The sequence below is a fragment of the Onychostoma macrolepis genome, chromosome 04 (genome assembly GCF_012432095.1).
Source record: "Onychostoma macrolepis isolate SWU-2019 chromosome 04, ASM1243209v1, whole genome shotgun sequence".
Lineage (NCBI taxonomy): Eukaryota > Metazoa > Chordata > Actinopteri > Cypriniformes > Cyprinidae > Onychostoma > Onychostoma macrolepis.
The window spans coordinates 10,466,839-10,494,208 of NC_081158.1; the positions used below are offsets into that span (position 1 = coordinate 10,466,839).

At 36.4% G+C, this 27,370-nt stretch overlaps 1 protein-coding gene and 1 long non-coding RNA gene across 8 annotated transcripts in view; both read right to left on the reverse strand.

Annotated features, from left to right (window-relative positions):
• Positions 1-3,550: 3,550 nt before the first annotated feature.
• Positions 3,551-6,286, reverse strand: LOC131538847 (uncharacterized). Of its 3 annotated transcripts, none has more exons than XR_009270707.1 (5): positions 6,088-6,286; positions 5,569-5,704; positions 5,396-5,489; positions 4,851-4,978; positions 3,551-3,851 (listed from the first exon to the last, which is right to left on the reverse strand). It is a non-coding gene; the product is annotated as an uncharacterized LOC131538847 (long non-coding RNA). The 3 variants fall into 3 exon arrangements; XR_009270706.1 differs by lacking the exon at positions 6,088-6,286 and adding an exon at positions 5,840-6,071; XR_009270705.1 differs by lacking the exon at positions 6,088-6,286 and having other exon boundaries at positions 5,569-6,071.
• Positions 6,287-18,401: 12,115 nt separating this feature from the next.
• LOC131538716 (zinc finger protein 658B-like) overlaps positions 18,402-27,370 on the reverse strand; it is a 72,612-nt gene continuing 63,643 nt past the window's right edge. For 2 of the 5 annotated variants that reach the window (XR_009270647.1, XR_009270648.1), the window contains 5 exons: positions 25,114-27,241; positions 19,488-19,621; positions 19,324-19,389; positions 19,021-19,235; positions 18,402-18,933 (listed from right to left, as the gene is read on the reverse strand). Coding sequence is in view for 1 of the 5 variants with exons in the window: in XM_058772778.1 (XP_058628761.1) it covers positions 25,313-27,226 (1,914 nt within the window). In the remaining 4 variants the exon portion in view is untranslated. Of the gene's footprint in view, positions 18,934-19,020; positions 19,236-19,323; positions 19,390-19,487; positions 22,163-22,897; positions 27,242-27,370 lie in introns of those variants that run through there. The other 3 variants (XR_009270650.1, XR_009270649.1, XM_058772778.1) reach the window with 3 other exon arrangements.

Sequence of the window (27,370 nt, forward strand, 5' to 3'; positions counted from 1 at the left end):
CCCGCTGTGCTGATAATGTACCAAGCACTTATGATGAGTAGTGATACTGAATATTTGATCGCCAACAGATTTACCAAGCTGTCATTCAAACAGTATATATACAAATTAAAGATAAAGGGAGAACACGCCTAAGCTGGATGTAGGCTACATCAGTCGGCTTAATTAAATGGCACAACAGGCAGCTCTCTTTTAACACAGACTTTTAAGAAGGGATTTGCTTCAAGTGATAGGCCAGGTAAGTGCTGTATGTGTGTCTTTTCTTTACATTTAATCAACCAAAAAGCCATTTTAAAGTGGTTAAGCAAATAATAATAATGATGATGATGATCGGCAGGGATCACCAGACCAATACAATTAGTGTGCCTCCTCTATTTTAAAACCCACGAGCCGCCACTGCTTTTGACCTGACATTCAATAACAGTTTTTTTTACTCCAAACATCGACACAATCACACAAACAAACACACAAAAGCACTCAAAATCGCTCAGGTCTGAATGAATAAATGTTACTCACATTGTGTTGTAGTTTTCTTCTGGCTCTGAGAAAAACCACTCTCAAAGTCTTGAGGTGCCGAGTTGGTCTGTAGAGCAACTGTCGAGTCTGGCTTCCTGTTCCTATATATGCATACAATCCACTCCATCAGCATTCCTTACATGTCACTGTTTGCAGTTTTTTTATTTTAAGAAGTGGACAGGTGACGAGCAGCTGCACTCCATTCCCTTACAATCCTCTGCATTCAGACAAATACATTGATTAGAATGGCAAAATAACTTGTTCACATGAAAGGCTATAATACCATTGATTACACTTGTATTATATACTTGTATCGATTATAATTCATATTCTGATTAATAAAAATATTCCAAACCTGCTTTACTAAATGTTTATTTCAGTAGGAAGATGCCAGAAACCCAAAAGGACCCGGTGTGATGAAGTGTTGGGCAGTAACTAGTTAGTAGTAACTTAGTTACTGTAATAATACAGGTGCATCTCAATAAATTAGAATGTCGTGGAAAAGTTAATTTATTTCAGTAATTCAACTCAAATTGTGAAACTCGTGTATTAAATAAATTCAATGCACACAGACTGAAGTAGTTTAAGTCTTTGGTTCTTTTAATTGTGATGATTTAGGCTCACATTTAACAAAAACCCACCAATTCACTATTTCAACAAATTAGAATACTTCATAAGACCATTAAAAAAAACATTTTTTGTGAATTGTTGGCCTTCTGGAAAGTATGTTCATTTACTGTATATGTACTCAATACTTGGTTGGGGCTCCTGAAGTGAGACTGAAGTGCCTTGAAAAAATTTGTATCACACTGAATTTGTTTTTAATTTTTTTAAGTTTTAAAAATACATGAAATAAGTCCTGGAGCGATCCAGAAATGTAATGGGTTGAAAGTCACATGTCTCATGAGTTTATATTTCAAATCTGAAGAAGATACCATGAAAAATGAGATTTTTCTGAGACTATATCTAGCATGCACCCCAAAACAATTTTTTACCAAATGTATTGAAGAGTTCTACAAACTATTTTAGTCATTATACATACCACTGCATGTTTTTCAATTATAAAATGATCATAGACAGAATCTTAGACATCATATAAGTGATTTATTTAACCACAAAAAATACAATAAGAATCATTTAAGTAATAAAAAGATAGAAAAAATGCTTTTTTGAGTAGTACATACTCTGATTGCCAGCCATACACTGATATTGCCAGACATTCACACTGATTGTTGGTAATAGTCAGCAATCACACGCTGATGTACGGTAATACAGATGATAATCATACAGATATGGGCCCTAGTCCATAATAGCTGATCCATTCATACTGATAGCGGTCATTCATTCAGAGTAATCACACGCTTATTATCAGCCACACAGATGCTAATCATACAGATACAGCCTCATTCCCCACAAAACACAAATACACATATATGAAAAATGTTAAAGAAAAAAAAAAAAGTTTATTTTGTCCAAAAAGCCGATCACTCTGTTTCGCCCTCATCAGTTGACAGGTGCCAAATTCAAATAAACAGTTCTCCACTTTTTTTTCCCAATGTTTTTTGAGCGCGAGTTATTCCATAACGAATACAAACAATAACTCTCCCTGAAGAAATGAAATCTAAACAAAGGAATATCCATCCATATTACAACGTTATTGTTTCGTTGGACTAAAGTTCTCTGTGGGATGTTGTTCCATGGACCCTTACCTCTCTAACTAAACCAGGATTTACAGCAGTGGATGCGTTTGTGACTCCTTATCAAGATGAATATGGTATGTACTGCATTTTTTATGTTTTGTTTTCTTTACACAAATTTAGCAAATACATTCCTTATAAGCTTTCCATCGAAAAACAGCGATCTATCGTTCGATGCTTGAGGCTTAGACCATCAGAATGATATATAGTTTGTCAAGATTAATTTTGTCAAGTTTCATTTAATCTATTGTAAACAATGGCATGTGGAAACAGAGAGCGTTCAGTGCGCCGGCGTCCTGGTGCTAGCTAACAGGTTAACCAACTTTTGGTGCTTTTGGCAGTGTGGGCAGGTGCCAAATCCTGCTGGAAAATGAAATCAGCATCTTCAAAAAGCTGGTCAGCAGAAGGAAGCATGAAGTGCTCCAAAATTTCTTGGTAAACGGGTGCAGTGACTTTGGTTTTCAAAAAACACAATGGACCAACACCAGCAGATGACATTGCACCCCAAATCATCACAGACTGTGGAAACTTAACACTGGACTTCAAGCAACTTGGGCTATGAGCTTCTCCACCCTTCCTCCAGACTCTAGGACCTTGGTTTCCAAATGAAATACAAAACTTGCTCTCATCTGAAAAGAGGACTTTGGACCACTGGGCAACGGTCCAGTTCTTCTTCTCCTTAGTCCAGGTAAGATGCCTCTGACGTTGTCTGTGGTTCAGGAGTGGCTTAACAAGAGGAATACGACAACTGTAGCCAAATTCCTTGACACGTCTGTGTGTGGTGGCTCTTGATGCCTTGACCCCAGCCTCAGTCCATTCCTTGTGAAGCTCACCCAAATTCTTGAATTGATTTTGCTTGACAAACCTCATACACAGTAAATTTGCCCAAGTAAAATTTACTCAAATTGAAGAAAATTTTACTCTATGCCAGATAACATTTGGTCCCTCTCTAAAAAGAGTAAAAGTTACTCTTTTGATAGTTGTTTTTCAAGAGTTAATTTTGCTCAATTTAGTGTTAATGTTTTACTCTTTCCTGTTATATTTGATTCTAGTGTTTTTTTAAATTAACTCGTGCTATTTTACTCAGTTCAGAGGGAAGTCAAATTTACTCTACCACAATTTACCTCCCCTCCAGAGTTGTTTATCATCAAGTGAACTTTAAAGAATAACTAACTCTATCCAAAAGTTAATCTTCTAAATTACACCCTTCATGTTTTATCCTCAAAAAGCCCTAAAATATAAATGAAAAAACGTAATTTTCAATCTGAAAATAAAGTCAACAACAAACTGTATACTCATGTCTCACAATTTTATTTTTTAAGCTCCCATTAAAAAAAATATTACATTTGATTCACTTGTGATCATGATCACTTGATGGTTTCAGCATCTATATCATAGGCAGTGTTTTGCAGAAAGCTATACACAATGGTCAATTCCTGACAGTATGAAGTTCTTAAAACAAAGTTGGCTTTGAAAAACTCATCAACACAGGCCAGTGAATTAGAGGCCTTACAGGGTAGAGCATGTTGGACAATTACAATAACACAAGACTGGACCCTACTTCTTTTTAGCCCAACAACAAGTAGATACAGCTGGAGACTCTCCAATGCTATCCAAGTGCCCTTGGATACTGGTAACAGTCTGTGAAAGGATGAAAACACATTAACACGTCAATGTGACTTAACAGTTAAAGTCAAAATACAGCATGAATTAAGATACAGTGACGTCTTGTCTTCCAAAGTTTCTGTTTTACACACTTCCAACAGATTGTTACTAAATGTGCCGAGTAGAAAATAATAGCACAAGAACAACAATTTAGAGAACAGGCGATCATTAAAGGGATAGTTCTCCCAAAAATGAAAATTCTGTCATTAATTACTCACCCTCATGTCGTTCCAAACCTGTAAGACCTTCATTCATCTTCGGAACACAAATTAAGATGTTTTTCCAAGAATTCCAAGAGCTGTCTGACCCTGCATAGACAGCAAGGATACTACCCAGAAATGTAGCAAGGACATTGTTAAAATAGTCCATGTGACATCAGGGGTTCAACCGTAATTTTATGAAGCTACGAGAATACTTTGTGCACAAAGAAAACAAATATAACGACTTTATTCAACAATTTCTTCTCCGCCAAGTCGCCTCTGCTCGTAAACAAGGCGCAGCGCATGCATGTTCGATGTCAGCAGCTTCACACGCATGCATCGTGGTACTCTTGATAGCGGCTGAGGATGAGGACTTGAAGGAAAATAATTGTTGAATAATCATTATTTTAGTTTTCTTTGCACACAAAAAAGTATTCTCGTAGCATCATAAAATTATGGTTGAAGCACTGATGTCACATGGACTATTTTAACAATGTCCTCACGTCGTTTCTGGGCCTTTTCTGGGCCTCGTGGTAGTACCCTTGCTGTCTATGGAGGGTCAAAGAGCTCTCGGATTTCTTCAAAAAATATCTTAATTTGTGCTCCAAAGATGAAAATGAAGGTTTTACAGGTTTGAAATGACATGAGGGTGAGTAATGACAGAATTTTCATTTTTGGGTGAACTAACCCTTTAAGAACCTTTCTGAGAAATAAGCAAGTTCAATGTCACACATTAATACAACATTATGAACTAGTGTCATTCGATCTGCTTCACCTTGATGAATTTCACAAGACGATCACATGCTTGTCTAGCAGAGATCTTTCCCAGTCTTTGGCGGCGTTGACTTGAGGGTGGCAAAAGGTGAACCAGCACCAGAATGGAGGACATGTCGCTGTCCCAACCTAGAGACAGTGAAAACAAAATAAACTAATTTTTCTTTAGGTTTTTAGTTAGGAGTTGAACATACACTCTTGCTCATTTTAACTTGACTTAACTTCATTGGAAGATGTGCCAATATAAATACATTAACCACTCCAGTATTTTATTTTATGCTGCACACAGATTCAGTATTAACAGCATTTTCATGACCAAGTCTTGATGACTACAGATGTGGATGAATTGAGCTGAAACCTCTACAAGTATTGAAATGAAGCCATACAGTTAAACTTTATCAACAACATGATTTGGTTATTCAGAGTCCCAAATGAAAACAATTTCTAACTGTAAATCTGCAACTCCTGTACTAGGCCCTTGCGAAAAGATCAGAGTAGAAATGTTTGAAAATAAATCAAAAAGATTGAGAGGCAACAGCTACTTACATAACCAAACTTGATCCTGGGGTCAACCAAGTATGGGAATAGGGAGATGATTCCCTTTGCACATTCTTCGTTTAAACTTGGGGAAGGGCTTGTTCTACACACACAAACATAAACCAATTACAACCCATAACATCATAAACATCAATTTACAAAGAACTGTATGAACAACCTACCCATGTTCATTTGTCAAATGTGACAAAAGATTTTCACCATGTCACGTCTTCGGCCATCTGACAGACTTTTAGTGCGTGCGTATTTGTTTATGACCTTTTCACTTCTAGGGCCGCTCTTTAGGTTATCTTTGAACATCTGGAGGGAGGAATGATGAAATATTGAGCAGAGATGAGAAATTAGCAATTGACAAGTGTATATAGCTCCAAATATCTTTGAATTACATCTGTATAGAATGACTTAAATATTAGAGGCAAGACTGCCGATTCTTACTTGGGCAAGACGACGTTCCTCAACTTGATTTTTTTAGGAGGACTTCTAATCAACATTGTATCTCCTAATGAGCTTGAGCTTAAATAATCTTCAATATAAACCATATCAATGGTCTGATTATCTGTTCATACTACTTTGATAGCATGCTATACAACTATTGACAATTAATCCAATATGTTAGCCTATGCAAATCAGTGAATATTGCTAAGAATAAACAGAAAACTTGATAAGCATGTCAAACAATTTACCGTTGAGACTTGCTGTGCCTGGGATGAAAATTTCTAGGACACCAAGGTCTGGTCTGGTCATGTCAGCAGGTAGTCGAATGCTTCCTCATCAACTTATATTACTATTATTACAATTATATTACTATTAAAAAAAATCAGAATATCAAAAATGATGTTAAAATGTATTTCTTACCACATTCCAAAAACACTTCAAATGTAAAAGGTTTTGAAGAAAAAATATGTTTCCTTGAACTTCATTCTGACAATGTTTTGGTTTGCATCCTGAAGGAACCAAAAAGACAAAGTTAAATAAGTCTGATGAGTGTTTTCATTCATCTGTGCACTACACAACATGAGTCATCTTTGTTCACTAATGTGTTTTTCATTTAACGGTCCAATAATTCTGTTAAAATTCTTTTTTTGATGTGATGGATGTCATTTTATAATATAATAATAAAAAAAGTTAATTCAGCCTTATATTTACATGAGGTAAACATAAAATTGCTTGGTTTATACATTTAATGTACAGGTGCATCCCAATAAATTAGAATGTCGTGAAAAAGTTTATTTTTTCTTGTAACGTATTTCAAAAAGTGAAACTTTCATATATTCTAGATTCATTACATGTAAAGTAAAACATTTCAAAAGTTTTTTTTTTTGTTCTAATTTTGATGATTAGAGCTTACAGCTAATAAATGTTTGTGGCTTACCCTCCTTGTGAAGGGTGTCAATGATTGTCTTCTGGACAACTGTCAGATCAGCAGTCTTCCCCATGATTGTGTAGCCTAGTGAACCAAACTGAGAGACCATTTTGAAGGCTCAGGAAACCTTTGCAGGTGTTTTCAGTTGATTGGCATGTCACCATATTCTAATTTGTTGAGATAGTGAATTGGTGGATTTTTGTTAAATGTGAGCCAAAATCATCACAATTAAAAGAACCAAAGACTTAAACTACTTCAGTCTGTGTGCATTGAATTTATTTAATACACGAGTTTCACAATTTGAGTTAAATTTGAGTCCTCCCTTTCAGCTGCCAGAGAAGGATATTGACAGTGCAGGCTCAGGATGGCGAAGAGGAGGAAGAACACCTTTAACATAATTTTCTCATACCTTTGCCATGTGTTATAATAAAAACAATAAACCTGACAACAGTAATATGGTAAATTTGATTAAAAGATTCCAGTTTGCAAGGAATCTCTGACTCTGCACTAGAAGAACTCTTTGCTGAAGAAGATCAAGTGCTGAGGAGGAGCCTTGTTCTACAGCGAAACACTGCATCGACCCTCCATGACAAGATGAAGAGTGAAGAGTCTCCTCCTGTCCTTCCCTCAGAAGAGCCTGCCTTCTGCTGCTGGGGTAAGAACGACACTCTTCCTCGTCTCTCACAGCCGTCCAGCACCTAACTCTGCCTCCTCAGCACTGTCTGAAAGAGTCTTCTCCACAGTCAGTAATCAGAGATCACACATTCTCCAGAGAAAGTCAACACGCTCATTTTCCTAAACAAAAACTGTTTATGTTTTTTGGGGTGGGCCAAATTATACAGGAGTGATGCTAGAAATCTCTATATTGTTCATTTGACATATCTTTACTCTTTATGAATGTTGTTATTTTCTTTATTTCTTCTATCTTCTGAGAAGCTCAAGAACTATGGTTCTTTGGTGATTGTAATATTGTGTTTTTTTCTGCAAAAAAAGTAATAATGAAGTATCTACTGAATTGTTTCATATCTTTTTATCATGTCTTTATTTTTTGGCACCAAATTAAGGGAGTTGTATCAATAAGAGTACTGATAATTATTGATAATTTTCACTGATAACATCATAATTTAACTATGTGCAATCTATGAATTGATGTGTTCAGGTTTCTGTGCTCATGATTGGTAACACTTTGCATGGTTAAAGAACAGTTGTAATGTTCAGAATGTTTTGGTTTAGTATTTGTAGAAAGTAGCACTGAATAAATGTTGATTCATGAATGAATGCATTGTGTTTTTGTCTATTTTCTATTAGAATTTAGTGTTTTTGAATTGGTTTGCACTTCATGTATGTAATGAATGTATTTACTATAAATCCCCTATAATTAGATTACTATTAGATTTTATAAGGTTTCTTTTTTGCACCAAAGATGAGTTTATTAGTTCTATATGTATTTCAAGGTAATGAATATGGTCCGGTCACGTCACGACGTAACAGTGTTAGCTGGGTTTTTCTTCTAAATTTGTGCCCTCACGCCTTGTAAAACATTTTAAAATCTTGCAATAACGGTTCATATGATATTTTCATTTTTTCAATTGTAACCTGCAATATGCACTTTAACAGTGGAACTTGGTCTTTAGATGTATTGTGAATATTCATCTTCTATTTCTGTTAAACTTCTCACTTTTTCTATGGCTTCTGCTCATATAACAAGTCTTGTGCACTTTATGTTATTATATTATATAGCTATTATATATATTATTATATAGCTATTTATATTATTTAATAATACAATCTAGCCAGCTTCTAACTCGGAGCGTTTAATAGTACATATGTCCGCTCTATAAATTGTCATAACAGCGTGCGTTATTCCACTGAGGCGCTTCGGTGGTAGTTCTGCCTGATCTTGGACTCTGCACTTCTAACTGCTCACGTGTATTCTACATTTCTTCTAATTGCTTGTACTCCTAGCAGGTTAAAAATTGCCTCTGCAATTCTTTTTATTTTGTAATGTGGTCTCTTCATGCTTTTCTGTTTGTTATTCTGCTCTCACTAGGTTTTACATTCCTAGTGTCTAATGGAATTATCATGAATCTTAATGTGTCTGGTTCATCTCTGTTCTTCTGCACTCTGAGAATTTTTCCCAGTTTTTAGACGCTTGATTTTACAACTTCTCATTTTTTCCCTGTTCAGTAATCTCATTACTCTACTTATTCTAAATTGTAGTCTCATTGTCATTTGTTTATTATCCTCTAATTGTAACCTTCCTGTATTAAAATTTAAGTTAAATTCCTTTTCAAGCTGCACAACGCTCTGTAAATGACTTAATCTTTTTATGTAAGTTACACTTCTGTTCGGAACAGCTTTCTTGTTCCACTTTCATCAACATTTTCTATTTTATTTGCTAGATATTTTTGTCTATTTAATTTTAATGTTTGACTTATTCTCTTTCCTGTTTTAAATATTTAATTTTCTTTATCATACACTTTTATTTAAACACAGTCTTTCTAAACACTGCATAAATTCTGACTTGTGTGATTCACTATTTTTTGCTATATCTTTATGCTATAAAGCAGTGGTCCTCACTATTTTTTTTTCATGGGAGCCGCACTGATAGGGCAAAGTCAATCAGAGAGCCACTTTTAAGTTATATCCAGTCATAAATAGCATGTCTTTTTTATCAATCTGTTATCCCTGATATGCAATGCAATGCAATACAAAAGGGGCTATCATTCTTTTATCATTTACCAGTCAAATTTGTAACTAGGACAAGATGATTAAAAAAAAAAGAAAAAAGGATTTCCTTAATGCTGGGAAGACCTCAAGTAATTTTTTTCTATACTAGCCTAACATGTATCCATTATCTAACCATCTAACCATTAAGAGCTGTTAAGATTAAAACTGGCAACTCCACAGTGAGTCAGTGTCATGGACGTAGATCAGAGCAAGTGTAAATATCTCTAGTCTTTATTTCCATCTTGTAATGGCGCTGTTTTAGGTTTTTATATATATATATAAATTATTTGTAATAGAGCAGACACTGTCTGACCGTGTCTACACCAGACCAGACAGTTGTGCCGCGCCCCGCTGCGCTAAAAGTCTGTCTACACGTGACACGAAAAAGCGAAAACTTAGTGCCACTAGTACAGTTTGTCATAAATTGAAGAGGCATCGGTTTACTGAAGGGGATCGTGTTGCACCGCGCCGCATCCAGTGTAGACAACATGGGTTCCAGAGTATGTGAGCGGAGTTTCCTCTCCGCGGTCCAAGCATTTAATAATCACTCCAGGGTTCAGCATTCCCCGCTCCACTCCTCGCTCACTGATGTCAGAAACACCGCTCTGCGTCTAAAGTATTTCAGTATGTTTGAAATATCACAGTTCTGTTCATAATGTACAAGAAGAGAGGATAATAAAATAAAATAACAGGAGAGTTTCAAAGTGGCTTATTGGAAGTGTGCAAACTTTTTTTTTCCTACCACATGACAAGCTAAAATAAGCATTAAAAGGTATAGTTGTTGCTTTTTGCAGATGAAAAGAACAGTACATTTTCGTCAGTTATTTTACTATTATCGCTTCATTTCTTACAGATTTCTGCTCATTCGAAATCAGCTATAGGCCCTACAGATGAAGTAGCACTGTAAGATTACATTTGTTTGAATGCATTATTGAGAGAGCGATGCGTGTAAATAAGTGTTGTAACTATTTAAATTATGCTTTCACCTGGAAATAAGTAGCCTATCAGAAGGAACAAAGTTATAAATTCCTTGAACTATAACATCAGCTCACGTCATCATAGCCTTCACATTCTCTTCATTTGAGTGATTCATCAAGCTAGCTAAATATGTTTAACATGTGAATTCTTGCTAAATATGCAGTTATATTATGGGCCGTTGTCATGAATTGTACTCGTGATGGAGCGATGGTGGAGCGAGTGAAAACCACGATGCTCCGACTTTTAAAAAATCCGCTCCTCGCTCCATTCAAATTACTCTGATGGGTTCTATTGTCTTTTGTCGGATCGTGCTACTTGCGTCCGGTTCAGACATGGTGTGAGTTTTTTAATGGGTTATGTTATAGCCCTGTTTGTTTTTAATGTTTTTATGAAATATCTGTATTGACTGCATGATCATATCATCATATTATTTACTGCCATGCGAGCCGCATGAGGCTCTCTCATTGTGACTGTTGTAAATCTCTTCTACAGGCATTTTTACGGGCTGCTGTGACGAGTTCGTTTCGCAACGAACCTCACATCAATGAATAAGTCTTACCAATCACGGAAGAGACAAAAAACTGACGTCACAGAAATGTAGGTGGAGCTTTGTGAATAAAAGAGGAAATGGAAATGAGGAAAGGAGGTTGGTACAAGAGGCAGCCGTACAACGTGGTGCCGTACAAAGAAGGTTGTGGTGCAAAGAGTGAGTCGCGTTGTTGAATTAGTGGCACGAGAGGTTTAATAACGGCAAGCAAAGGAAGTACTTGCTGGCTGCTCATCTCCTTTCTTATTTTTATTACTTTTATTTGTCAGATTCTTTGTATTATTGTTTCTAATTTGTATTGTTTATTTAACAGACTTACTGTTCATTTAATTCAGCTATACCTGTAATTTCACATAGCTACACTTCAATTAAAAATGACCAGATGTTAAAATTGTCTTGTACCGATTAAAGTTAAATATCTACTTTAATTCTCTGCTTAATTTTACTTTCTTTCTACATTTATTGTGTCATCTCAGTTGCTGTTGTGGTTTTAGTTTTTAAACTTTAATCTCGCTGCACTCAAAAGTTTTTCATCTGTTTCAATGGTACGCCGTAACTCATCTGAAAGAAACCAGATCTGGCCTCGGCCGTCGCTACTCTCTGTGGTTGAAGCTGTTTACACAGATTTCCTTTCTCTTACAACACTCGTACACCTAAAATATGTGCCCTGGGCATGTTAATCTCAGATATTATTTATTAACATATCATTTTGCTAAAAATACTTCAATATTTAAATTCAACTTTTAATAATTCTGCCTTTCTCTTTTTTCTGTTTAATTGTAGCCATACTATTCTTCAACTATTTAATTTTCTAGCTCGCAAGTCTAGTATTCACTTTTTAACTCACTTTTGAGTATTTTGCCCTTTTCTCACTCAATCTGGACGGTATCCAATGAATCAGTTCATATTTTGCCTTCAAAACAACTTACTCCTATTCAAGCACATATCACTCGTATAAACTTGAATGAAGAGTCTGGCTCTCTGTTAGTGAAGCGTCCCTCTCCTAACAGAAGCCCTGTCTCTTCGGCTATTCTAGCCTCTCTGAGACCTGCCGTGGGAGATTTTGTCTCACCTCTTTATCGACTAAACAAACCTTCACAGCCCTCTCAGCTCGTAAGGTTTACTAATTTTCATGTGCACTCTCAACCCTTTCTGGGTTGTTTAAATAATACCCTCTGAATTCTTCTATTCTCTTTTGGGTCTGACAGGATACAGTTTTCCTCAGTTTCTTATTTCATGTTCTAAACTTCAAAAACGTACGAACGAGTAAGCCAACTGCTGAGTAATTGGTCATCAATCCTGGCCAGTAATTGATGATCAATCTGCCCAGGGCACGTTGGGCGCCACGTTTTATAGTGCTAAATTTCCTACACCTTCTACCTTATTTTATTTAGGTTAGGTAAAGAAAGTCAAATCTGTCCTATCTCATAAGCATCTAAGGCCGCATTTACACTGCATGGTTCAAGTGACCCAATTCCGTTTTTTTTTCCTCCCATGTGGCACAGATCGGATATGGCCTACGACCGTGTAAGCAGGAAAAAATCACATGGATCCCGATATTCTCCGATCGGTTTCAGGCCTCATTCATATGTGGAAATAAATCAGATTTGAATCGGATCCGTGCACTTGCGCCTGCCGTGTAAGCGGTCAGATCGGATCTTCCCCTGTAAATGCGACTCCTACGTCATTGAAAAGTGAGGTTTTTGAAACATTTCGCGGTACAGACATACCTGTAAAAAATGAAATATCTCTAGTTGAGTAGCAGAGTATTAATTTAGTTCATTTGTGTTAAATAAAAGGCGATTTGACACTGAAATGTATAGCTTTTGAAATCACGCTGAGTGGTCGTTCCTGCTGTTGTCAGTTTCGGCGGCTCGTGCTCAGACGAGCGCTTCAGTCCTGTTCGTTCCACTGAAACCACAAAATAAAATGCACACAAACATGTCCCTGCCTTTGATATACAATCACTGATGAACGCATTTAGTTTTAATTACTAAAAAAACACAGACGATGTGACATGCTTAATATCTACCACCTGAGTATTATTCCACTCGCAAGCTTTCAGCGGAGCTGCGTACATCACTGTCTTGAAGAATTTGTACTAGGATATATAATTATTTTGATGTATAGATGTAACTATTCCATTAAAAACGTTTCTATATGAATTCCATGTCAATAAATTAAACTTAATGTACCATTCAAATTGATTTGTGATGTCATATATGCTATTTTTGGCTTGTTTCACCAAGTGCAGTATAAAAGGCACACATCGGATACAGGTCACTTTTAAAAGAAATGTAAGCACGCCGTCCAAAAAATCGGATATAGTCACAAAATTGGAATTGGTCATCAAGACCTGCAGTGTAAATGCAGCCTAAGTTCATACTTACAAAACAGTTCACAGAAGACTTCTCCATGGTCTGTTCTTAGCTATAAATCAATGCCAGGGAGGCAGACTTGTGTTATATAAATATTTGTATTGCTTACTTACAATTAGTAAGTAAGCAATACAAATATTCTACAACTACTGCATATAAGTGTTAAATAAAGTATAAATATGAAAAAGTTCTTTGCTCAAGACAATATCAGCAATTGGTTCTGGTGCCGAGGAGCGCTCTTCAGGTGGTTTTTAGAGTGACGTGAATGTGTATAGTGACCCCTACTGTTGAAATTGTTGATCAGCCGTTATTGTTGTTGAGCCTGTGTAATATATGCATAATATGTGCATTATATGCATATGGCTGCATTAGCTGTAACAGAGATGTGTAAGATGTGTACATGTAGTTTACAGTTGCTTACTGAAGCCTGACTGAAACCCCACGGTACGCCACTGCTTATAGACAGCAGGTGGATCCTAATGTCTTGTGATGGAAATACTGGAAATCCCCTCAGAAGTTGTTTATAAAAGGCTTCCAATCTTCTAATTTTTCTTCTCCGGGATTCTCTGCTCTGCTGTCTTCTACTCTTCATCTGAAACACACCAGCTGAGGTACTGTCCCCCTTCTTTTTCTTCAACACTCTTGCTAATACATGTTTCATCTCTAGCTATACTCTTACTAATACATGTTGTAAACATTTTCTCAATAAAGGCTTAAAACAATAACGTGTGGTGTCTTTCTCAATAAAACAAATACAATATCACGTGTGGTGTATTTCTTAATAAACTATTTGTTCAACAAAACAGTTACAATAACATTTGTGGTGTCTTTGTGTCACGAATCCGGTCTATGAACTTCCGTTCACTCACCACCAGAGGTCACTCGCTCACCACATTGACTCTTGCACTACACTAACTGTTGCACGTCACCCAGGACTTCAATTCCCATCATCCATTGCACTGACCACACACACACAGCTGATTGCACTGATCACACAGCTGATTCCCATCACACACTTTACTTACGCCATGGACTTCCTCAGTCAGTTTAACACTAGCCTAGTGGTAGCTGCTTTACAGAGCCATTCTGATTTCCAGTCTTAGTTTTAGTCTTAGTCTAGTTTATTTGTATTGCCTTGTTGTCTGTCTCTTGATCTTCTGACTTTGTATCTTGGATTAACCCTTTGCCTGCTGTTTCGGACTCTGTTTGCACCTCGCCTGGATTATTGCTCGCGTTATCAGATTACCCCCCTTGTCAAGCCCTCTGGATATTGTTCGCCGATCGAAGACCACATCTGTTGACTTGAGTACTCCTCTGTCTTGCCCTCAATATACCTGTTGGCCACTGTTTGAACCATGCCTGTTATGACCATGTCTCTGTCTAATAAAGCTTTGCAAATGGATCCACACTCCTCTCGTGTTGTCGGCCCCGTTACACTTTATTATGCCATGGTCTGTCTGAATACTGGATTCTGATTGGCTGGCAGGTGTTGATTAAATTAGTTGAACTGCAGGTAGTTCCAGGTCAGTTTAATCACGTTCTATATTAATGCACTTCCTATAAACATTGGTAACCATAGTAACATACAGTTACAGTTAAATAGTAATACAGACGAAAATAACCATAATTTTTATCGTTCCGGTCAAATATTGCAGCACAAATATTATTAACATCTTTAATATGTGAATGCTGGGAAATGACCATGGCATGAACGGGATAATCAACGGCTAGCTGTGCATTAAACGGTTTGAATGCACTTCGCGGAGGCAACCACCCTCTGTTGCGCGTCGGGCGGTTCTTCGCCTCCACGTCGTGCATTCAAATAGTTTAATGCACAGCTAGCCGTTGATTATCCCTTACATAAACCACTTTCTTATAACAATGAATACAATAACATGAAGCAGTTACATAACTGCCCATATGAGGCTTTTCCAGGAAATAAACAAAATAATACACCATTAGACATAATTATATTAACTAAATACATCAAACAATGAGGCAGGGTAATTGTATTATTATGCATATTACACAACTATATATATATATATATATATATATATATATATATATATATATTCTTGATGAAAAATATAATTGTCTAAAAAAAAAAATTATAATTGTTGTCGGCGCCAATAGCCTCGCGGTTAGGGTCACGGTGAGCCGAGGTCAAATCGTGGTCCTTTGCTGATCCCGCTCCCCTCTCTCTCTTCACCCAATGCTTTACTGTCTATTCTACACTGTCCTGTCCAAATAAAGGCATAAAAAGAACCAAAAAAAAAACATTTTAATTGGTCCTGCATTTAGTCACATTAGAAGCAAACAATGATTACAGGAGAATAATAATCGTAAAATATTGAAATATAGTTCTTAATCATTTTTAAGACTATTTGTTCATTAACCTTTTAACAGTCACACTAAGAAATACATTTGCCAAAAATTATTTATTGTTAAAATTGTGTTCCTGACACCACAGTGAGCAACCTTTCAGGGTTTTTTTCAGATGACCCATTCACTAAGCAGATACACAAGTCAACCAGCCGGTTGATTTGCCAATTTAGGGTAATTCTCGGCATGAACTAAAAAGTATAATGCATGAATGGAATTTTTCATTTGTGCAACTGAAGTTTAAGGTTTTTGTGCATAAAAACATTACAGACAGTAGAATATGTTAACAATACCCATGATTTACCCATGATTATATATATAAAAAAATGCTGTTCTTATTATTACACAACAATCCACTGTAAAAAAAAAAATTCAACATTAAATGTAATAGAAATCTAATAATTTAAAGTAAATAAACAAATATATCAAAACAAAATAATGAAAATGAAAACAATAAACATAATAAAATAATTATTAAATCGCATTACAAATAGATTAATGACAATCTGGATAAAATGTAAGGTAAAAGGCATATAGTCAATATAACAGAAATATAATATCACACCATATCATTTTAATAATTTGTTCTATGTAACAAAGCATTGGTTTTTGTTAAAAAAAAGGAACAACTTCATCTATGATCTTGTGCAGTGCTATATACTGAGTTATGATCGCGTTTCTGAGTATAGCTAGCGTTCAGTTCATTTTACCCTGACTGGGCAACTCAACCGAGCGGTTGAGCACTTTATCTAAAGTAAAAATAGAGAGACATTTTATCACCACGTTTCTGCCATTTAACAAAATATACCATTGTTAGAAGGGTTAGAAGGGAGGCGTCACATCAATGGTTGGTTTTGTTGCAGCTTTTCGGCAACAGTATATTTTTGCTGCAGTGCCACCCAGTGGATATAATTGCAGTAACACCCTCTATTCAATAAGGGGTATAAGGACAAACAGCCAAAAATGGGGTTTGGCGAGGTTTAATTACCGTAATTTGATCGCAAAAAAAGGTCAACCATGCAGTTACAATGCACATTAAAGGGTTAAAGGGAAGAAAATATTATTTTTTCAACTGGAGCCTCAAAACTCCCGGTTTGTACAATATTGTTTGGCATCTTATGACATTTTCTGTAAACAAATTCTTTTTATTTTTGAATATTAGACAATGTTTTTTTTAAAGGGGTTTTTATTGCATATTTCTTAATTACATATTTATTTCCATGTACCCATTAATTACTTTATCAATCAGTTGTATTTCACTATAACTGCCTTTTTTTCATAGTGGAACAAACTGAGAGATTGTTTGTCTTGGAAAAGTTTGACATATCAATAAATTTTGGGAAATTCGTAATGTGTGTGGTGTTTTAAAAAATAAAAATATATATATTCCTGTAGTTCAACTGGCAGAGCTAAGAATGAGTTTGTAGGGTCCATTTCCAGGAAACATAAAAGTGATTAATTGTACCTTTTGTTACGAATGGATTTGTGTGTTGCTAGGGAAACGGCGTATCATTCGTTTGTGTGTGCGTGTAGATCTTTCCTTGTGTTTTTCTGTCTCTCCTGCTTTCGCTCTAATTGATTACAGGTGGAGCTGATTAGGAGGACTGAGCTGGTTGGTGACAGGAAAGATCGTACGTAATAGGAATAACATAACATAAGTAGTCGTCCTGTCAAATTTCGCTTTAAAACTATAGTCAAACTTTGATTTACAGCCATTTGAAATGTTCAATTTTTTTGCTCTTCCAGGGGACTCTACTGGGCCCCTGGGGATGGAAGGGCAGTAAAACATACACATATCTATTCTCATCATTCACAACAAACTGTTCAACAACTTATTTGACACTTAATTGTACTATCACACAATGTCGATGTGTCATTCAGTAAGACAAGGTACAGACAGTGTGTGGTTCATGGTGCAAAAGTCATACAATTCATACAATTCAAAGAATCATAATATAAAAGACCTAATTTGTATATCTGTGTCAAAAATGTCTCATCTTTGTCCTCTTCAGGTGCTAAACATCAGTAATGTGCATGCTCATCTTGCTTATAATACAGTACAGGATTCATGTTGATCTTTCCCTGGTGCATCACCCTCAGTTGTGCATGAAGTGCCTGTAGCAATACAGTCCATGCAGTCTCTTCTAATGCATCTTTCAGCATTCCCTTCATGTATCAGAGTCATTAAATGACCAAATGTTCATGTCTTAATTAAAACAATCATAGTAATTATATTTATTGTTTACAAAATTAAATGGTGTCTTTACCAAACACCATCCCTGATACAGAATATTCACCATACTTTATTATCCAACACCATGTACAACACTTTGCTGGAGGATACAGCATAAAGACAAAGCATATTCAAGAGAAATAAAAATGAGTTATTTAAAACCATATTAATTTAATCAGATGAAGCCACCCATGCATGGTGAAATGTCCTGAGCAACACAGAATCACATTAAGTTTCCTGCTCATCATCAGAGCTCTCCTGGTTTTCTTCCTCTTGCTTGCTTGTCCATGACCCTATCATAAACTTCTTCTTCAATGACTTAAACAATTTGCAGTTGTTATCCAGCACCGTACAGTACAACTGACGAACAAAAGCCATGTGACCAATTCAAATCAAATCACTTTATTGTCACAATACCATGAATACAAGTGTACAGGTGGTGAAAGTCTTTTGAGCAAACTGCAGCATGACAGTATGGATGAAAAGTATTGAATATATATGCAACACACATATAAGGGACTCATTACAGGTAGAGAACAACGTATGGTAAATATTATACTACACAGAGAGCATGAAATGAAAACAATAATAAACACAATAATCACGGTACACATATACCTTAGCAGTGCAGTACGGCATGAATTAGTGCAAACAGAATATCAGGGTGCAGAATAATAGTGAGTCAGAGTCCAGTCAGTGTAAGTGATAGAGTGCATAAGAGGTTGGTGTGCTGTGTGTGGTGTTACTGGTGCGAGTTCAGTTCAGTCTGATTGTCTGTGAAAAGAACTTGTCTTGCAGTCTGCTGGTGAAGGTTCTGTGATAACATCTGCCTGATGGTAACGGTGAGAGCAATCCATGGTTCGGGTGGCTGGAGTATCTGACGATCCTTCTCACTCTCCACCTGGTGTTGATGTCCTGGAGGGACAAAGCATGTATTTAGGGTGTGGTAAATCAATAAACAATATATAGTATTTTTATTTATAATTGTTGCACTGGACTTACTATTGATTCTTGTTGGAGGTATGGGCTAAAAGAATCCCTCCACCACTATCAGTTGTTCAGTTGTGAAGTTTACTTTTATGTGCCATAACATCTGCTCTGTCACAGTAGAGCTGTTCATGAAAGCAGTCTTCACAGCAGATACCTGATGGGTTCAGGCAGCAGTGCAGCACTTGGTGGCCATTGAATTGATATCTTCTTCAGCTGGCTTCATCCTCCTTCAAACAAACAAACAGACAAAACAGTAAGTCAACATTAACTCTAGAGAAGTAGTGTTGGTGAATAGGGGCAGGTGTCAGTACTCACCATATTCAGTCATTTCCTGCCCAAATTCCAGAGATGATGGCACAGCTAATCTGCTCATTCTAGGAGCTATTAAAAGATGTATGTGTGTAAAACTAAAACTGCTGTCTTTTGAGAGATCAACATCAAAGCTGTTCCACACATAACTGCATTGAATACAGACATACCAATGGAAATGTGCAACTTTCCAGCTCTCTGTCTTTTCTGTTTGGGCACAAGAAGGCCATGTTCATTCCTCATGCATCAGGACTGGTTTGACCGGCTTGCTGTGACTGATTTTCTTTGCGTTGCTGGTCTTCAGCTGTTAAACAAGAAAATATCTATTGACCCCATGTTTAATTATTATTGTTGTTTAACTTAATTAGTTGCTAGATGTTCTCCCAGCTGAATCTTTTCAAAATGTCTTGATTTTCAGCCCTTTGTTGCCCCCGTGCCAACTTTTTGGAGACCTGTAGCAGGCATCAAATTTGAAATGAGCTCATTTAATGGATAAAAGTGTAAAATTTCTCCGTTTAAACATTTATGTTCTCTATGTTCTATTGTGAATAAGATATAGGCTCATGTGATTTGAAAGTATTTTAGTTTTCATTATATTCAAATTTAAAAAACGTCCCAACACTTCCGGAATTCGGGTTGTATTTGACCAGTAGTATCTGTACTTTCACTCAAGTAATGAAGTTGTGTACTTTGTCCACCTCTGCATGTAGCTGTCACGGTGCACACAGCAGAGACGAGGATGAACTCAAAATACAGTCTTTAATAAATCCAAAACAGACAGGGCAAGACAAGGCTGGGACACACAGGAACACCGGGGAATAACAAGTAGACCAGACAAAAAGTAACTGAACGGGCAGGAACTGAATACACAGGTTAATTAACAGACACCAAATAAATAATAACATGACCAAATAAGGAAACATGAGGGCGGGAAACACAACACACGACAGAGGACTGACAGTAGCTCAAGGTGTAGGTAATTTTTATTTACCGTTCAGCTGCCACGTCGATCATTTATCTTCTATGATCTTACGTCTAGCCGTTTACATTAGTTTAGCGGTGAAGGTCTCAAGGTTACCAGATTTGCATAAAAAGTCTGCCAAATGTCCATTCAAAGCTAGGCAGAAAATGGCAGGCTTAGAAATACTGTAAGGCTTGGCAACACTGGAAGGTCCTGGCAGATCGCAGGCCAGATTTTCGCAGAAAAAAACGGGTTCAGTGAATCTGAAAATGTGCACTCAGGAAAAACTGCTACATGTGACGACTTTCAGCTTGGGGACCTTTATATAAATGTAGTGGAGTAAAAAGTATGGTATTTGTCTTTCAAAAGTTTCCAGAAAAAATAATACTCAAGTACAGATTCTCAATAAGTGTACTCAAGTAAATTCACTTCGTTACTATAATAAGTATCTACCCAGATTCTACACTGGAGATGAGCGGAGTGTATTTATCAATGTTTCCACCTTCAAATCCCCAAACCATGACCAAAATAACAGAACTCAAAGCTTCTCCACTCCTGAACACAATAGTGCTCTTTACAGAGAGCAGAAGCTGCAGTTGAAAGCCCAGGTTTTTCTCAGTGATCAGGAATGCTCTAATGATGCTCTTTCATGTCAGAACAGCTACACTAGCAGCATTCACTTCAATGACATTTTGATTATCAGCTGTATGAATTTAAACTATTTCTTGTCTTCAGAACTGAGCTGTGGTGATTCCAGTGAACAGCAGCATTGATCTGCTGAACCCGTCCTGATGACTAGTTTTAGAGATTTGCACAGTGGTCTGTGGTCAACGGTTTTATTATAGAAAAGAGCTGAAAAGAACTGATGTTTGACTTCTAGAAAACAAAAAAGATGTGGCATTTGTTTTTCTGCCATTACGTTAAGATTTGTTCATTTCACAGACACTTTTATTGAAACTTGTCAGGAACATTACAAGCAATGCATGCATTTAACCCTCTGGGGTCCGAGGTCATTTTGGGGCCCTTGAGATGTTTTGACATGCCCTGATATTTGTGCTTATTTCAGCTACTTAAAACATACTATTGACCAACATGTAATTTTTTTTGTATTCAGCACAAACTGTGCTACAATAATATGTGACCAAGATGGATGTACATGTTTGCATTTTTTAGAAAAAAAATATTATGCGTGGTTTGTAAGTTTTGGGAAAAAATGTAGCTGAAATAAGGCCATAAAACCCACACTAAATAGTCCTGACCAAGACTTTTGAGTAATCAGTCTTGTAGGCTAGAATATTTACTTCAGAATTATGTGAAAATCATTCTGCTTACTCATTCACAGAAAACAATATATTGATTTAAAATTTTCAAGACATGTTTTGTGATCGAGGGTCTATATGCGAGGGAGTGGCAATGGCCATGAATATTAAGTGATTTTCACCTGAGAGACAAAGGGCCCTCCCCTAATGGCCCATCAGTGTGACTGTGAGGCAGGTAAGAGAGAATGTGAGGAGATTGAAAAAAAAGGGTTTTTTAAATTATTTGTATTTTATTTACAACACAGTATAATCAAAACATACATAATGAAGGTCAAAGACACATTATTGTGCACACTGATCTAACCACAGAGATGTGAACAGACTTTGAGTCATTCCTGCAACAGATTCTGTTCAACAAGTGAAACAAGTAAATCATACCTGATATTTACATGTTATTTAAGTGTTTCTACTTCTTTCCATGGATTCAAGAAGAAAAAAACATAATCAGTAGAGAAGGAGCTTGTTTTGACATAGAATATCAGTGTAGTTGAACATCTCATGTTGGTGCAGCGCTCTCAGAGGAAAACAGTTTGAAGAGACATCAGGATACATCTGGTGCTGGTATCTGATTCAAAATACAAACAAAAAAAAAACATTTGTGAGCATGTTAATATCAGGAACATCTGTATATATATCATAAATATCATATATATCACTATCATAAAAAAGAGAAAGAAATCTTATATCTGAGAAACTAATTATTATTGTTTAGCATGTTATTAAAATCTATTTCTGAACAGAGTAGGCTATTAATAATAAACATGTACTAAACATACTTAGACTCGTAGCATTCATCATGTTACAGTGTACACTCATATTACTTTTATTGTTTTATATAGAGCATGAAAACATCATAGCGCTGTAAGAAATTTAAATACAATGAACTGCCTATCATATTCAAAATGTTTTACACGATTTCAAACATTGTAGTCAGGAATTATAGTTTGGGAAAAACCCAACTATGATTTTGTAGTCATATAGTCTAGTATGTATGATTTTATAGTAGCCTATGATATGATTCTGTAGCCACAGACTCAAGCATGCTTTGTACAATAAAAGTATGTACTTTGTACTATAAAAAATGATATTTTATATCTGAGAAACTAATTATTATTGTTTAGCACGCTATTAAAATCTATTTGTGAACAGAGTATTAATAATAAACATGGTCTAAACATTCTTAGACGCGTAGCATTCATCATGTTGTCGTTTGGGAAAAACCCAACTAACTGTTAGTAAATCTGTTCAAGTTTATGTCACAATAAAACGGTAACTAATGTAAAAAAGAAACATTACTTACTCATGTCCTCTGCTGGATGAAATCGTGTTCTTCTTTCGAGGGAAATCCTGCTTTTACTCAGCGCGTCTTCCAGAAACGAACAGTAGCCGCGATGCATCTCCTCACTCTTTGTTTGTGTTGGGCGTTTGCACGCGCGCACTTACCACGCAGCTATTTACATATGAACAGCGCGAGTCGCGCGAGGGCAGGATCTCATTAGAGATAATGAGTCAGACGGGAAAGATTGAACATCGTGTTGGTTTCATACGGATTACTTCATCACCGAATGTTTGTTTTCGATAAGACTTGCTTCATTTCAAAGTAGACACTTCAAGCTTTCTATAGATATATTTCTCATGTCTCTGTGTTGAGTATTTGCTGAGTTACAGTTCATTTTAGTGACGCGTTTCTAAAAACAGTTCGCAGAGACGGAGAAGACAGAGAGCGCACCCTGTTTGTTTTCTTTATTCTTCAGAAGCACAAAGTTTAGTTGTTATTATGAGTGTACACAAATAAAAGTAGACCCCTTACAGATTCGAATGGTGTATTGCTTTTATCTGTACGATCAAAAATGGCAGAGTAATTCAAGCTCATTTCGGCCTTATCAGGAAAATCTGCGTCAAAACGCGTATACGCGTTTGTCGATCCCAGAGGGTTAAGAGTTTGACAATTATTTGGAAGTTCTAAATTAATATAAAAACCAGTCAATTTAAAACTCTTTGAAACTTTTAGAAATGTTGAATGTTTTGAAACTGTTGAAATGGTAGATCCATCCTGAGAGTCTCCTGATGTGAGGAAAAGTCATTGGCATTCTTTTGCTGTCTGATTGTCAATAACGCCAATTGAACAATATATGAAACTCGTAAAAAAAAAAAACAATATTTATATCATGAAGCAAAACTATATACAATAATAAAACTTTCTGACATTGTTCTTTGGGGAGAAACTCCATCTTTGTGTTGATCTGAATCTCACAGTTGAATCTGCTTGATTTGAAGATGAAGATGAACTTTATTCACTGTGAAATTATATTTTATTGCTTGATGCATTATTGTGTCGCATTTGATGAGGACGCAGCATCAGAACTGAAAGTGCTGGATCTGAAGATGATCTACTTACTGTGAATGTGTTTTGTAAGACTGTGTCGAGAAGATGAATTATTGAAACGCTTCCCACATTCAGTGCAGTGATACGGTTTCTCTCGAGTGTGAATCCTCCTGACTGACTGAATCTAGTCACAGTGTGAACACTTATACGGCAGTGTTAATTGTGACACCAAATTTTGATTTAGGTTTAGTCAAAGTCTTTGGACTAAAATGCCATTTAGTTTTAATCACATTTTAGTCATCCGAATTGTTTTTAGTCTTAGTCTAGTTTTAGTCGACTAAATCTACAGTAAATTTAGTCAACTGAAATCTAACAGTGTAATGCATTTATTAAGCATTTCTCTAAAATTTTCAAACTCATGAATTCCCAGAGAAAACATTTGGTAATATAAATGATTTGAACATGCAATATAGACACAGATTTAACTGCTTTGACACGTCTTTATCTCAAAATTAATTAAAACAACTTCTCATAAACTAAACAAGTACATGGTCCTCTTTTGAAATACCAATGGCTATATAATATGCATTGTTTATAACAACTTGCATACAACTTTCTTCATCCTTTCAAGCAGACATATTTATTTATATACATTAAAATTAAGATTAATCCTTATTAGGGCTAATAAAATGATTCATTCAAGAGCAGTGAGTGATTTTATCTCTTTCTTTTGTTGATTCATTAACAATAAAGGTCACAGAAAACAGCAACTAAATTAGTCTGCTGTCCGTTTAAAACTGAATGCTTGGATTCAATATACTGGAACACACATCCGATATTATCCCAACAGTTTACATTCACTTAAGATGTAACCGGGTGTGTTTACGTGAATACTCATCAAAACTGACAATTTGAGATAATTTTGTGTGTACTTCTCCGTTAAGATGTGAGCGAGAACTGAATTCAGTAATCGTGCGCTATTTGAGAGACGCTTTTGTGTGGGATTCGGCTGTGTGCGCTCAGAAAACCGGACCGAATTAAGCGCTCTTTCGCATCGTTACACTTTTCAAATTTATCCATAGGTGTGCTCTTTCTTAACTCCCAGGCACTGACATTTGTTTTAAATTTTATGCAGCAAGTGTATGCAAACTTGTGATCAGAGCATTACAGTTCAAATGTGTGCATCTCACCTCCTTTCCACGCAGGAGATTCATTCTGATTGGATGATCTCTGTCCAATTGTCCCTCCGTAACATTTTCGTCTTATTTTTATTCGTTGATGAAAATGGCAATAGATGTTTGTCTTTGTTTTTGTCATTCAAAAAGAGTTTTTATTTGTTATCGTCTCGTTCCTGTTATCATGACAGGATCATGAAAATCATGACGAAAATTATTCGTCAACGAAATTAACACTGTTGTACTGTTTCTCTCTAGTGTGAATCCTCTCATGTATTTTCAGATGTCCTGACCGACTGAATCTCTTGTCACAGTGTGAACACTTGTAAGGTTTCTCTCCAGAGTGAATCCTCTCGTGTCTTTTCAGATGTCCTGACCGACTGAATCTCTTGTCACAGTGTGAACACTTGTAAGGTTTCTCTCCAGTGTGAATCCTCTCATGTGTTTTCAGAGCTCCTGAATGAATTAATCTCTTGTCACAGTGTGAACACTTGTACGGTTTTTCTCCAGAGTGAATCCTCTCATGTGTTTTCAGAGCTCCTGAATGACTGAATCTCTTGTCACAGTGTGAACACTTGTACGGTTTTTCTCCAGTGTGAATCCTCTCATGTGTTTTCAGGTCTCCTGAATGACTGAATCCCTTGTCACAGTGTGAACACTTGTATGGTTTTTCTCCAGTGTGAATCCTCTCATGTGTTTTCAGGTCTCCTGAATGACTGAATCCCTTGTCACAGTGTGAACACTTGTAAGGTTTTTCTCCAGTGTGAATCCTCTCATGCAGTTTTAAACCGGTCGCTGAAGTAAAAGTCTTTTCACACTCAAAGCACATGTACTCTCTCACACCAGTGTGTATTTTCTGATGTACTTTCAAATATTGTAGACATGAAAAACTTTTTCCACACAAATGACATGAATGTGGTTTCTCCTTTGAATGAACTGTCAGGTGTTGCTTCAGGGCTGAGGCACTCAAAAATGTTTTTCCACACTGATCACATGCATGCGGTTTCTCTCCAGTGTGGAGGTTCATGTGTATTTTAAGGCTTGATTTTTGTTTGAAACTATTTCCACACTGAGCACAAGTAAATGGTTTCTCTCCAGTATGAACTCTCATATGCTCCATAAGGTTTCCTTTTTGTGTGAAACTCTTCCCGCACTGATCACATGTGTACGGCTTCTCTCCAGAGTGAATCCTCTCATGTGTTTTCAGGTCTCCTGAGTGACTGTATCTCTTGTCACAGTGTGAACACTTATAAGGTTTTTCTCCAGTGTGAATCCTCTCATGCCGTTTTAAATTGGTTGCTGAAGTAAAAGTCTTTTCACACTCAAAGCACATGTACTCTCTCACACAAGTATGTATTTTCTGATGTTTTTTCAAATATCTTAGACATGAAAAACTCTTTCCACACAAATAACATGAATGTGGTTTCTCCTTTGAATGAACTGTCAGGTGTTTCTTCAGGGCTGAAGCCCTCAAAAATGTTTTGTCACATTGATCACATGCATGCGTTTTCTCTCCAGTGTGGATGTTCATGTGTTCCTTAAGGCTTGATTTTTGTTTGAAACTATTTCCACACTGAGCACAAGTAAATGGTTTCTCTCCAGTATGAATTTTCATATGCTCCATAAGGCTTCTTTTTTGTGTTAAACTCTTCCCGCACTGATCACATGCATACAGTTTCTCTCCAGTATGAATTTTCATATGCTCCATAAGGCTTCTTTTTTGTGTGAAACTCTTCCCGCACTGATCACATGCATACAGTTTCTCTCCAGTATGAATTTTCATATGCGCCATAAGGTTTCCTTTTTGTGTGAAACTCCTCCCGGACTGATCACATGTGTGCGGCCTCTCTCCAGTGTGAACACTGATGTGACGATCGAGATGATGTTTGATTGAAAATCTCTTTCCACACTTATCACATGTGAATGGCTTCTCTCCAGTATGAACTCTCATGTGAACCCCAAGATCACATTTGCTTGTCAAACTCTTTCCACACTGAGTGCAGGTGAATGATTTTTTGGCTCTTTTCCTTGAATCTTTCTGTTTGGTTTGAGAGCAACACAAATGTTTTTCTCCAGTTTTAACATGAATTTTCTCCTCACCTTCACTAAAATTCTCCATTCTCCTCATTTTCTTCAATCAACTCTGAAATAAAAGTAAATGGAGAAATATGAAAGAAAAAAAACTATAAAAGTCAATCATGATGTGACCATGGACAGTAGACAATTGCGATATGAAATGTTGATCATTTTGATGGGTTTTTAAAAATGACAT